A 15,011-nucleotide genomic window follows, 5' to 3' on the forward strand; every position below is an offset into this window, starting at 1 on the left:
TACCAAAACCTTGCCACGCAAACTCAACACAAAAGGGCAAAAGGAAAATCTGTAGTTATGAGAGGTGAGGGCAAGAAGGTTTCTGAAAGTTCGTTGAGGACATAAAGAATCTTCTGCTCCAAATAGAAATGAGTGACTTGTTAGCAGTGATGTAAAAAGGACTATTCAATACAGATTTCTGTTCTATACTTGGGGCAAAGCCAGATGATTTAGTCACATCTATGATGTTTATGATGATTGTGAAGTACCGCTCTACCAATATCTAAGAAGGATATTAAACAACATAATCTAGAGCTAAATATTTTTGTATCAGCACATTCAGGTGACCAACATTTAAGTTTTAGGAAAGAGATGGCCATAAACTCTCCTAATTATTAATGTCGATTTTTAATAAATCTCAGAGCACTAGAGGAAAATGCGTCAAGCTAGAAGTTAGGTAATACCATGCTAGTATTTAAAGACAATAAACAAGAAAATCTGTCATCCTGACATTAGTGCCAGGGAAAATACTGATACAGGACTCCATAAAATATTAACAAATTATAATCTAATTAATTTCATTTAATGTGGTTTATGTAAAATAGATCTTGTCAAATTAGCTTGATTTTATCCATTTATTTGTTAAAAGATAGCAAATCAGGATGTCCTCTATCTTGTGTTATTGGAAAGTTTTGATCAGGTGATTACAAAAGTCTTTTGTGGCCTTTTTTTATTGACAAAAACTGCAAGGAAATGTCATTTATTAAATCTCCTTTACTTTGAGCAGGCATTTTGTTATAGTGTTATTGCTAGATTTCTCATCACCTTTAACTCTCCTACTCCAGAAGAGATCAGTCTACTTTAGGCAAATACAAGAGAAATAATATTTGGGTCTTGACTGAATAATAATAAAAAAACAACCTAAAATGCTTTTTACGGATACCTATTACATCCTATTAGAAAAAGCAATATTTTACTTCCTTGAGATATTTGATGAGGCTTCTGCTTATAGCTGCTTTTAATATCCTTCATGCACATATTATTTTTCACTATTTGCCCTGACCATAGTTTTTAACCTGAAGTGCAGTGAGAGGTACCTATAAACAACTTTACATTTATCTCAAGTACGTATTAAAACTACTCTTTTTAGCCATGAACTTGTTCTCTGGTACAGCACTTCAAAGTCACTGTGTAGTGGTCTGCTGATTCAACTTTCCTTTATGTAAACCTATGGACATAGCACAATAGTTTGTAATAAGTTTATACTTTCATGTTTATCGTCGTTCCCTCAGCACTACCATAGTTATCAAGAACCAACGGTTTATACAGGTAAATAAAATTTAGGCTTAATTCAGATGTCTGTCATGTTTCCTCTTGTTTCAATTGGCTTATAAAGAGTTAGATGTGCTAATTAAACATATATTTGTAAGTGCTGATTCAGCCTCCTCCCTGCTCTTTTCAGAACTCACTCCATTTCTCTTTACCTTCATTTGTTTATTTGTAAAATGATATAATGGTAAAGATAACCTGTTTCATAAGAAGCCTGAGACCTGTTTGGAAATTGCTGTGTAAAATACATGTACGATTATTTCTACTATCATTTTTGTTACTCTGAAAATCTGATGACCACATTGAAGAAAGTTTGAGGCCAGGCTTTGGACTCGCCTGTTGAATTCTTGGATAATTCAGACTCTAGCTCTTTTCCCTAAAATGTAGGTGATTTTCTATTCTGCCTACTACAGTTACAACAAAGAAAAACAAAGTGATGAGACAGGCTTCAAAAAGGTGTGGAAAAGGCTTAAATATTTTTAAAATAAGATTACAAGAAGTACTGAAAGTTTTGAAAAGAGCTAGTCTTGCACAGGGTCTGTAATACCAGTTTCTTCTTTTTAAGCTGCCTAAATGAGAAGGAAAAAGAAATAAAATACATGAGATGATGTTTTTTCTCTGGCTAAGAAAGAGAGCCTGCCACCCCGACAAGCAAGGTAATATATGGAGATGCAGTGAAGATACAGTCCCTGCCCCAAGTTTCTTATCATTCAAATGTGTTGCTTTTACTAGGTAAATTACTCTGTATTCCAAAATGGCACTGAATATGTCTAGTCAAATTGTGCAGTGCGCAGCCAGCCTGTTGGACCAAATGACAATAAATTCACTGGAACTAATATAAACGTGGGTGGTCAAGTGGAGCATATGTTGGATCCACAAATAGCTCAGGCCTTCAGACGAGCGAATTGGTGCCGCAAAGTGCCTGTTCTGTCCTCTCCCCTGTGGAAATGGCCCCCATGAAATCCATCTGTTTTAACTTTGCTTGGGGGATTCTCATGAGCAGTACAAATGTACCCTGAAATTCATTTGTCCAAACTCATACTTTGGGCAATGGATGAAATCAGTTTAATTAGCAGGAATATTTGCAGATCTGGTTGAACAGTAAGAAGCTCCCACAGAAAAGACACAGGTAAGCACTAGTAGGTCTTGATGCTTTCTGGCATGAAGATGCAATGCACTAGATCAGACTGTCTTTCCATAAAGACTTAATAGGAGTTTCTATGAAGACATGCAAAAACAAGCCCTCCAAACAGCCATCTGTAACTTGTCCTTCCTGTTGGATCTGTGATCAACATCTCATTCATTGATAGATGGATTCTCTAGGGCATGTCTGAGGACTGCCTTTCCCCCCCTGCTGTCATCTCATCCCCTAGCCCAATCATACCAGGATATTTTCCTTCTGTCTTCCCATTCACTCCTGCTAACAGTATTGAATCTGTTAAGAGTGACTATAATATAATCTACTCCAAAAGATTATCACTATCACACACTTCAAAGTGATCTGTAGTTATTTATGGGTAAAACAAATCAAAATTTATCAGTTGGTTTTGAGCTTCATGTCTCATGGTCAATTCCTGTATGTAATAGCCTTTCCAATTTATTTTTAGGATTTTATTTACCATAGTAAAAGCAAATTCCTTCGTTGCTGTTTCCTCCCTTTCACTTAGAGACCTAATACTGTAAGCTTCAGACATGAAGTCTAATTATGTTGTCTAGTAACTATCATTCTCATTTGATGGTTTGCAGTGTGAATTCATTTTACAAATAATGTAATTGGTTCCAATGTTAGGGTTACAGGCAAAAGAATAATTACTGAAAGTCACATTCCTTTTTTTCCTCATTTGAGACTTCTATGGTGAATTTGTTTAGAACTTAATTAAGGAGCTTTTCAGCAAAGTAGAAATCAATCCTTAAAACCAATCAGGCACTCAAACACTCACATTAGTTTGTGGACTTTGATTCAGAGAAGGCTTTCTACATATGACAGGAGACATATACCTAATGCCGACTGACGAAAGCAGAGGTACATACCACATTTTTATCTGGGGCTGCAATGCATTACAGGATGATGAATATTTTCGAGGATGCATTGTGAATGATATTCTGAAAAAAAAGTCTGGATGTAAGTGAAAAAAATTGTTTAAGTCATACTAACCTGCCATTTTCTAACTTAATGCATGGATTTTTTTTTCCAAAGCTGCCTTCTATTTACATCAATGGAGTTACGTTACTGTGAATAAGTACACTATTTGCTTCTCAGTGTACTTGCAGCAACAGTTATTTGCCCCAGCATCTGAAGTACAGTTATACTGAGAACCATAGGTAGATCTATATAATGAGATCAACATGGCCCCTGGTAAAATGCTCAAAAGAAGAAATAATGCTGTCCCCCAGTTCTGTGTTCCCTCCAGTCCTCAAATTGAGAGAGAGTAATTGAGAGAGCAACATGGAAAAAATGGTTCCTGAAGCCAGAGGCGCCCTGGAGAATGAGGGGTGGCAAATTATGAAAATCTTCTCTGTATCCTTGTCAATGGTTTATAAAAAAAACCCAGATGTCTTCCTCAATTTTCTTTCTATTACATGTGCCAAAAGTACGCTAAGATAAAGTACTCTTTTATGCAACCTGGAGACATGAATACTATCTGTAGCGATGAAAATGTACCAAGAGCACCCATTTCCTCTGTCTATCAAAAGTCTGTGTCTGAGATAGCCACCCTTAATACCCTCTGTACACAATGAAAAGAAAGAGGTACTTTTACATCTCACTTTATCCCACTTGTTTTACACAGCTGCTTTAAGAAGAGGTGATTAGGTCCCTAAAAGTGCTTATTTCTTTCCAGTGGTTGTAAAGAAAATCTAAGCAACTACTGTAGGCATCTAAATTTGATCAGATGAATAGCAATCCAGAGAAAAGTTCATCTGCACAGGGCGAAATAGAAATGAGGATCATAACTCTGGAAAGAAAGTAATCTCAGTACTGCAAATGCAGCCAGCGGTAAGTATGCTGCTACAGGTGCTCGTAGGTCAGTGGAAAGCAAGTATTGGCCACGATAAAGCAACAATTTTTAAAAAACACCCCAACATTAAGAATGGACAGAAACTGCTAAAGTACAGGTATTTGGACACTGATATTTCATGTCTAGCAAAAGTAGGTAGTGAAGATGCAGCTCCATTAACTCATTCAGTTCTCCTGATGATTCATACCAGAGTTCAGGAGGAAAAGATGAGATTCAGCAGTTTTTGAGTGGGTCTTAGACAGAGGAGCCAACATGACTCAGGCTTTGTTATATAAGTAAATCTTTCCATAACAGTGAATATTATTTTGCAGTCTTTTAATATTCTGTGAGGGTGTTTATAAAAAAGGGATGAGTTACTTTTGGATATGGCAATGTCCACACACACATGTACACAAAAACCAGAGAAAGAATAGAACATGAGTCTAAAAATGAGATATAAGTCCATGGCAATGATATTTGTAGCAGGTGAAGGACAGAACACAAGACTGCTATTAAATAAATCATAATTTATTACACATGCCTGTATTTGGATGCCCAGTTAAGTACCTAATTACGTGAAAAATGCAATTGCCATGCAAAGTGATGTTAATTTTCAAGCACACCTGCTGAGCTTAGGGTTGTCATTCAGGTACCTGCTCAGTTGCATGCTGTTGTGCACCACCTGCGGAAAATATTTGTGTGCCTGTCAGGAGGCTGGCACAGGTTATTAGTGAGGAAAACCATGGCTTTGCAGGTTCAGCACTATCCAACATAGCTGACAAATTTCATTACGATTCCTAACCAGAGCTCTGACAGTACAGCTTTTTTTGTTTTGATGAGGGGATGTGCAGGGAGAGCCCTTTCTCTGCTTTTGATTTCTTGGATTTCATCTCCAGTTGATGAGTCCTCCACTACGCTTACCTATATTTTTTTTGTTCTTTTCTCTACTTCTTTGACACATGCTGTATGCCATTAGAGAGCAAAAAATACTGCTAGAACTTCTATTCTTAGTGTTGGTCCATTTGCTTTGTTGATTATCATCCTAACTGTCAAAGAAGTGAAATGGCATTGCTTTGCAGTACCTGCGCCCCATAGTACTAGCTTTCACATTGTTCTTTGTTTCCTTGACAGGTAGAAACTGTTTCTATTTTTCCTCATGAATGCTTTATGTGTGATACCGAACAGCTCACGGTGACAGCTAAAACATAGCAAGCGGCACTAAAGGACATTTCTCAAATGTGTTTCTTTGCCCTTTCTTCACATTGAAGATGTTAATAAGACTCAGACTACCTATGTTTTTCTATGCAGGATAGGATCTTTACCACTTAAATATCTTTACACTCTTGTAAATATTACAGACAGAAAGTGTATATTCGTTCTGGGAAGATTCTCTGATTTCTTTTACAGCTTTGGCTTTAACATATTATTTTAAAAACTTCTTTCTTGGACCAAAAGTAATGTTGTCTTATGTATTCATCCATTTTACTGTAAATTGCAGGGAATGAGGTTGAGGGAATGGAGCGCTACATGGCTAGCCTGGGAAAGGGCAAGTGAACAGTGAGAGAGGGCATGTAAGGGCTCAGGAAAAAGCTAAAAATATGGTGGAGCAACCATTTCTTTCCAAGGAACTGAAGTCTAAGAGCTTTAAAGAGGACTTTGAAGCTGTCCTGTTTCAGAGTCTAGTTTGGTGAAGTACTAGATCTTGGAGCTGATAGAAACCTTCCAGAGAAACATACAGATTTGACAGACTGTAAATATTTCTGATGAATATGGTTAAACTTTCAACAGGCACCAAGCAACAGGATGGTTCTTGCTGGTTGGAGCTGTACCAGTTCCCCAAGCACCTGCCTCTCTGGCCTTCTCCTCCTCATCCAAGGGAGTTTGCCTGTTCAGAGACATCAAGGTGGTTGAGAGGCAGCTCTTAAGCTTCCTGAGCAGCTGATTTGTGGGCAGCCCAGCTCTCCCTACCTCCACATCAGTGCTCAGAGGCACATGTCTTGGGGTCCAGAAGGCTGAAAGCAAACAAGAAACTTCTGCTCTTAGTCTCCCAGCATTTATTTTTCTTTCACAGATGTTGTCTGGCTTTTTAAAAAATCCTGTACTTAAAGGACAGCTGATGTGACAGCGGTGGGAGATACCCACTACAGCTTTCCAGCACTCTTCACAAAACCTAATCATGGACCTTGTATGGCCTGTTTCCACCAAGCGTTCCTCCATGCCTCTCTGTCATACTATGTCATCGCCACTAACTGGATGACTTTGTTTTAATTGCAGAAAAAAGAAGCTGCCATATCTTTAGATTGTATAAAGCAATCACACAGTGGTTTTCACCTATTCGCTTTGTCTTCATCTACCGACAAAAGTTAGACCTCTCTCCAGAAAACAGTTGTCTCTCATGCATTCATCATTCTCTTGACCCCTACAAGTTGAGGACTCTCTGCCTTCAGCCCTGTTTCTCAAACACAGATGCCTGTTGGCCTGTGCAGAGCTCTGTGCCATGGCTAGACTGCTCCATACCTGAGCTGCAGAAAGCAATATTTGCTGTTACAAGGCTGGGTCAGCCTCCAATTTATCCTACTGACACATGTTGCACTTTTGGCCATGCTATAGGGAAACAACAGCATGAGATGATGGCAGTGATTAGGATGTTGATCTTTAGGTGCTGGTGGACAAGCAAGTAGGCATAGATGCTAGCAGCTGAGCAGCAGTTTAAAAATGGCTGTGATACCAAAGCCTTTCTTCAAGACTGTCTTGCAAAAACAGCTCTCTGGGCTGCACGGAAAATTTAGCATTTCCTGGTGTTTATACTACAGTGCTGAATTTCACAGAAGGGCACAGGGCCACCTCCAGACCAAGGGGCAAGTGGATGCAGTGGTTTAGTTCTCGGTCCTGGTCCTCAAGGTTTCCAGTTTGGGCATCTGGCTGAATTCACCAGAGCTCCCGTCTGGCCTGTAAACCTGCCTTCCCCAAACACCACAGCACTGGAGGGAGAGGTGGTGAAGGGAGGAAGGCATTTCTGCCATGGAGCGTGGAAGCATGGACCTGAACTGGGAAGTTGTAAGGTTGGACATGACCTGCTGAGTCCTAGAGAGTGCAGTGAACTCAAAGGCAAGATAACACCATTTTTTGTGCAGAGGATGTTTTTGACACATTTTGGTTGTCTTCTTCACTTTTCCTTATACTGTCAGCAGTGCAAAACCAGGTAATAAAAAACATAATAAAAGCAAAGAATTTTGCTCTCTCTAGCAGGAATTATCTGATTTATAGATGTTGGAGGAGATTAAAAAAAATTGTGAAAATAACCGTAAAAGAGTTTCCTGGTCAAATATTTCAGAGAGTAGTTCTCCCTTTTGAAAAACAAATGCAGTCTTAAAAAGCTACAAACCAACACAGAAGCATGCATACATCCATGCATACATGTGCAAGTATAGAGATCTATAACATATATCACACACACGAGCTCAGCTTTGCTCCAGTATATGCCTATGGATTAAATTCCGACTAGGAAAATTTCAACTACATTAAATGGAGTCTAGTTTTGTGTATGTGTTTGTACAGAACAGATTTGTGTATTCATAAGAAACTAAAAAGCTATCATTCATATGTAGGTATATATCAGCTAAATAGCGATGGCCCAATCATGTTGTTTTGTTAGGCAAAGATCACATTTTCAATCTCTTCTTAGGATGATAACATTTTAAGTATATTAGTTACCTACTAACTTCGCCAAAAGCAAATAAATTGAGTAAGAGGATATGCATCTGCTGTGTACATACTTAATCCATTCTCTTTTTGTTCTTTTCACACAGAGGTTGAAAGATTTAAAACAAAGGGAATTTGCTCGAAATGTGGCTTCAAAGTCATGGAAAGATGAGAAGAAACAGGAAAAAGCACTCAAGCGGCTCCACCAGCTTGCAGAGTTACGGAAGCAGTCAGAATGGCAAGTATTTAAAATTTATATTACATTTTAATGCCCTCTTTTCTCAGTCCCAGAAGAAATGTCTGTATATTTACTCCTACACTCTGTAACGTACAGAGATTGTGTACTGTAACCTGTTTTCAGCTGACCCCAGCTCCAAATGTTCCTGTTCTGCAAACGATAAAGTTGAAAGCCCTTGAATTAATTACTTGCCATTTGATGGGTTTTTTCGCTCTTTTTCTAGTTAATCTCACCTCTTCTGAACTGAGTGGTTTGAAGATGTTTTTATATCATCACCATTTTACCTTATTCTAACTGACCTGAATAGATTAGTATAACTGTCTTATCATTTGCTAGTAAGTAAATGGGAGAGGGAAAACACCTTTTAGAGCATCTGTACTTACTCTGTGAATCGCTTTCACTACTTTTAGTATACTGAGATTATTCTCACAGTTTCTCTATAGAGTAATGGAAGTATCATTATGTGAATGAAAAACAAGTAATTGAGTTAAGTTTGCCCAATACTGTTAGCTTTATTGATGAATACCAAGATACAGTACAAAGTTTACACTAATAAACCTTTACATTTGAGAAATCTCCTTTGTTTAATGACACTGAATGCTTCAGTAGAATAGATTGCCACCAGAACAATTGTTTATGTTAATCTATGACCATAATGAGTTAAGTAAATAATTAAACTGGCATTCTTTTAAATTCATATCAAGCTTACTGTACCCTGGAAATAATAACATTCAGAGTTTATTATACACTCATTTTGGCCTATGTAATTGCTTTTGAGTAATCTGCTGAAATATAACAGTTTAGTGCTAATGTATCACTTTTATGGTTACAACTCCATTTTCATACAAATTTACTGAAAGAAATATAACTGCCTGTGGGGAGATGCCTTTATGCCCACGCACTTGAAGATGTAGTCTCAGATAGACCGATAAGGTTGGTGGTAATAGGAAAGCCAGAGTGAGACTGGGAGGGAAAAAGCGAGTTTGCTTTTAGAAAGAGCCAGGAGTCCATAATCCTTTACAAAGAGCCTGGAAAGACAGTGCTTGCTATTCCTGTTTGTAATGACTAATAGGCTGAGAACCGTGATCTTGGTGGAGGGGTAGCATTCCCAGTTGCTCAGGCAAGGCAGAAAGTCAGCCTTTCTAAGCAAAAGTCCACACACACACACAACTGTTATTGTCCCTGAGTACTGTGTCTCAGGTTCCAACAGAGTTCCTTACAACAAGCTAATACAATTTGACAACAAAATTACTGTTAATCTGGTGCACAGAAAAACTGAAAATCAACTTTATTTTGCTGTTCCAAGGAGACTTTGAAAAGGATCTCTTTACATGCCTTCTCCAGGAGATAATTCCTTCCTGATGTACAAATAGGGGTGAATTTGTATCTCCTGATGCCAAATTTGTGGCAAATGCAAATATATTCTCAGAAATGCATACATATTCTCACACTCCAAGCTGACCCTACTCCAGAGAGTCTTTATGTCGTTCCCACTGCTGAAGATCAATGCATTTTTATAGCATTTATAAAGCATGCTAGCCTATTTGTAGATAGCTGTTATGCAGATCTGGCAGTTGTAATTTGCTTACATTTAATTAAAATATTTTCTAATTTTGAATCAAACTCTTTACTGAAGCTGGTTCCAAAATTTTTTCATGTAAGTATACTGTAGTATTGCATTGATAGCAAATGTAGATAATTGGTCTAATGAAATGCATGTTTAAAATATTACTTGGAATAACATTCGTATGGAGGCTATATATGTCTCATCTCTAATGGAAAACGGCAACAGTCATTCCCATCTCAGTTAATTATATATTGCAAGAAATCAATGATTTATCCTGTTCGTTAAGGCCTTCTTAGAATAGGTTCCTTTTTTTTAAAGTACAAGAAAATTAAACCACAGATTTAAAAACTGAGAGGTTTTGGGAAGAGGAAAAATGTAATTAATGAAAGTAGAATACAGAAAGAGAAAATCTGCCAAAGTCAGTCAAGTGGTGGTTGATCATGAGAGCCCTGAAGTTGCCATTAATATTGATAGAAATCCACCTTGTGTCCTTTTCCTCACCAATGTTTGGTGATAATTTTAGCATCAATATCTCTTTGAATATTTCACAAAGTCATTTATTGTGGAATAATATAAAGATAAAATAAAAATCAACTCTTAAAAAAATCATACATACACACACACACACACACACACACACACACACCGGCAAGCAGAATGCTGCCTTTTCTCTTATTTGTTTGATTCTGCAGATGCTCCAGGTGGAAATGTCTCATTTTGAGCGAGACACAATTTCCTTTGCAATGGTCTCTCAGAAAACCAAGACTTACCACAGACCAGATTCTCACTGATATAAATTCAGAATAAAGACAATACTGTTTGTTCTGGCTGTACATGGGCATAACTCTGAAAAAGAACATTCATGTGTTGTCTTCATATCATATAATTTCCTGTATGTAAAGATTGTCTTGCCTATATAGAAGCACAAGCTCAGGGCTAGACTGCACATTTACCCTTTAGAAACTTTACAAACTTAGTTTTCCCTTGTAACAGCATGAGTGACACCCTTCTTTACCTGAGAGACATTGTCAAATGCAAGTTCTGTCTTAACTTGGTTACTTAATACAGCTTTCTTTTTTTTTCTTTATTACCTTACAGCATCACTAGGACTGGACCATTGCTTAAAGCCCCCAGATTAGTCGTGGAAAAGCAGGAATCACCAGACGGCATTTTCCTGTACAAGGGTGGCAAGTTCACAGCCAGTTCTCAAAGAACCACCACAAGAGAAGGACAAGGTTTCTCCAGCAACATATTAGAGAAACAGCAGCTTATCACAAGCAGGCACCAGCCCCCTACCGAAAGACCCCATGCACTTGGAAATCAAGTCTCACAAGTGTTCCCAGATAGCACCAATGCTTCTCAAAGAGCGGGAGTGTCTTTCTCATTCTCTAAAAAAGTCCCTTTGAAGCTCGAGTCCTCAGCATCAGTCTTCAGTGAGAACTCTGAAGAAGGAAATGATTGTAGCAAATCCCCCTACCATAAAACAAAGCAAGCTCTTGAGGGCTGTTGTTCTGGCACACTTTTGGAGGAGGATGTAAAAGCAAGCTTGGATAAAGGGCCACCTATTACACAAGACCAAATGGATTTGGATAACAGTGCATCAAGTCATGCAGCTGCAAAACCTAAAATGCTAAAGGAAAAGGATAAAAGCAGTGACAGAGAATTAGAAGAAAAGGTCAGTGCTCATCCTTCATTTTGCAGAGTCAAAATGCAGCTTTCAAATTTGGATTTTTCTGGTTCACTTAGAGAAACAGAGCAAGAGAGCAAATTGAATGAGTCTGAGCAATTGTTGGAAACTCTCATTTCACCTTCATACCAAGCTAGCAATTTTTGTACACAGCCGAACACCTACAAGCACAGCAATGCCCACCTGCTTGATCAGTTACCTGAGCTCCCACCACAGCCAGAACTTCAGCTGGCATGCGCAAGCAACATTAATGACAGTCCTGGGGTGGTAAAAAGAGAAAGATCTTTGGAGAGTTCAGAAACCACAAATGGGAATATGGAAACACTTCCAAGGGAGACCATGGTTAAACAGGTTAAGCCCCAGGCATTGCCTTTCCTCCATGTAGTGAGCAAAGATGGCACCACTGCTCTGCAGTGGCCCACAGAGTTACTTTTGTTTACAAAAACTGAGCCCTGTATTTCATATGGCTGTAATCCATTGTATTTTGACTTCAGACTCTCTTTAAATCACAGAGATGGTAAACAGCATGAAACAAACAAAGCAAGCTGTAAAGAGCACTCTATAAATAAGACTGCAGATGAAAATGAAGCCTCAGGTTTAATAAAACACAAGCAAATGTCAAATGAACAAGATAATCAGTTGTTGAAACCAAAGAAGATGAAAGGTTCCCTAAATCCAAGAAAGGCCAAGCAAAAAGCTAAGTCAGACATAGGGAACGAAATGAATGAAAATGGTCAAAAATACTTTGCAGATTATTTGAATGGAAATATACCTAAAGTGCCTGCTTACCTTGATGTCTCACAAAAGGATTATGTGACAGAAAAAAGTCTTCATACAACAACACTGAGAAGATCTTTAAAGCATCATTTTCATAGCTGTGAAAGAAAAAAACAGAACATCAGAAAAGAAAGCATTTCCTTTTCTGCTTTTATGTCTAGGATTAAAAATTCTAAAACTGCAAAATGTCATTTAATTTGCTCTGAGGGAAAACGTGAAAACCAAAATGACTGCAGATCCATTCAAGATGTGGCCAGCTGCAGCAGTGACATAAGTGACAGTGGAAAAGACTCTAGTGGAAGTTTACTTAGTTACAAATCCAGTTCAAACAGCAGGTATTCAGAAAATGAAGGGTGTGGAAGTTACAGGAGATGCTGGAGACTTCCATCTCCTCAAAAGTCCTTCTCTGACAGACATTCCAGCTATTCTGACACTTCAGTTAGAGGTACAGGTAGCTACACGAGCTACATGAGTCCCACATCGAACACTCACAGCAGAAATCATTCGCTTTTTTGTTGTAAAAGAAAAAGCAAGACAGCTGAAAGGCACAAATGTAAACACAGAAAGCACAAGTGTATTTGCACTTCTGATGATACAGATGAGGATTATCTTTGTTGTAGTAGAAGTCACAAAACTAGAAACTGTACACAGAGGGGCACAATTAAATATCGAAGATGTTCAAGACATAAAGCTTTACAACACAGAGACAGATCTAAACACAGCAGACGTAGACACCGGCATTTTGGCAAAGAGCATAGTAGAAGTAGAAGCTACAATAGCTCCAAAAGTTGTTCCACCAGAGATTCAAGAAGCAGTGAAAGATCATCTAGTAGCAGAATATCAAGAAGTAGCAGTTCAGGATCCTTCTCAAAAGAGACTGACAACTGTGACAACAAAACAAAAGAGGACACAGAAAGAGGTTTTAACACTGAACGGGGAAAAGCTGAAACTGCACATTATGACTCTCTGAATGTGAATGGTCGGGCAAAGAACCTTGCCACCTGCTCTTCTGAAACCCTGGCAAAAGACATATGTGGAAAAAGAAAGTCACTGACAGCCAAGATACTTTTAGAAAGAGTGCAGTCCAAGAAAACCCAGGAACAAACACACAATTCAGAGAGATTTTCAAACACTTGTGGGGTAGAATTAAAGGATCACTCACGAAGCCACTTTGCTCTTCAGTTTTCATCATCAGTAGATGACATTGCAATGTTACCTTTGCCAGAGAAACTGCTAAGCGTAGGTAAAAATGGCACAGGGCATAATGAAATCGGTTCATTGGAAACCAGTGTGAAGAAAAACAACTTTGAAGCATCAGAGATAACTAATGTTGCTGTTTCAACAGGCACTGATTATGATCATTGTCTTTTTAAAGACATCATTCAAATAGAAACAGGATATCAGAGCCCGAGCATAAAAAGGAACACAGCAATAAAGGAACAATCCAATCTCTTCATTAGTGAAGTGCAACCCTTTATACAAAGCTGTGACCCAGTACCAAATGATTTCTCTGGTGCTTTTCCCTCTAATAGATATTCTGTTGTTGCTAATTCAACAGAGACCAAAGAAGAACTACATGATGTAAACATGGACTCGAACCAGGCAGAAGGCAGTTCAGACTCTCTTTGTGACAATGCTATGCAGAAGTATAATGACACAGTAAATGACCCAGAAGCGTACAGTGAATCCACCTCCCCTGCTTTAACGCAGCAGCCTATCACGTTTTCACCAGAGGAAGTAGACAAATACAGGTTGCTGCAGCTGCAAGCCCAGCAGCATATGCAGAAACAACTTCTGGCAAAACACCTGAAAGTTTTGCCTGCCCCAGGACCAGCTGCCTTCTCTGCAACACCAGCAGTTCCTGCCCTCCCTGTTCAGCAGCACGCTACTGTCACCACCATACACCACACACTGCTGCAACGCTTTGCTGTCTCGGCATCTGTACATCCCCACGGCAGCCATCTCTCCCTGGCACACCTCCACCCCCTCTCTCAGGCACATTTCGTCCCCATATCGCTTTCCCCATTAGCGCCAGCCCTCATTCCCACCCACCCCGCTCTGCTGACAGGACACCCATTGCACTTGGTCTCCACCACCCCCTTCCCCGCTTCCCCACTGACCTTCCCCGCGCTGCCACACACTGCATATGTCCCAGCCTTATTTACACCACACCTGAATGCAGCCACACCTTCTGCTATACATCCAAATCCCTTAGTTCATCCATTGTTCCAAGGGCAAGACCCCCATCACCATTCTTGCTCTAGCCAGACCCAACAGTTACCAACAATAAAAGAAGTTTTCAGTGTTTCTAGCTATTTAAACTAGCCCAAACGATTACACCATGGCTCCAAACACAAATTTGAATAAAATAAATTATTCAGTGTTCAGTCACGTCTGAGAGGAAATCTGCTGTTTTGCTGAGAGCACAACAGCAAATATTTTAAAGTCCACATTCTGGCTGACAGCGAATGAATGTTGATTTAGTTCTCGTACCACTGAGTAAAAGTTGTTTTAAAGCCTTTTATGGCGCTATCACAAGGAGGACAGGGTCTAGCTAGTGTCATTCTGCAGAAGGTTTGGAAAGAACAGCCTGAAGTGAAGTCTGTGACTGTCAGTAGGAATAGGACCACAACACCCAGACACAACAGGACCAAGAATGTCAACAGTGATGAGTGATTTAAAGTAGCACAATTTAAGGTAGAGCAATCTTGACATACGTCACAGGTTTGCTTTTCT

The 15,011-nt window shown here is 39.0% G+C and overlaps 1 protein-coding gene across 1 annotated transcript; it reads left to right on the plus strand.

Annotated features, from left to right (window-relative positions):
* Positions 1–8,113: 8,113 nt before the first annotated feature.
* Positions 8,114–14,600, plus strand: ZNF804B (zinc finger protein 804B; the record flags this gene model as incomplete). Its single annotated transcript, XM_009579471.1, has 2 exons — positions 8,114–8,244; positions 10,910–14,600. Coding segments are annotated over 2 exons (3,822 nt in total), but the record flags the coding sequence as incomplete, so codon positions are not given.
* Between the last annotated feature and the right edge of the window lie 411 nt (positions 14,601–15,011).

This window comes from Fulmarus glacialis, unplaced genomic scaffold (genome assembly GCF_000690835.1).
Source record: "Fulmarus glacialis isolate BGI_N327 unplaced genomic scaffold, ASM69083v1 scaffold38136, whole genome shotgun sequence".
Lineage (NCBI taxonomy): Eukaryota > Metazoa > Chordata > Aves > Procellariiformes > Procellariidae > Fulmarus > Fulmarus glacialis.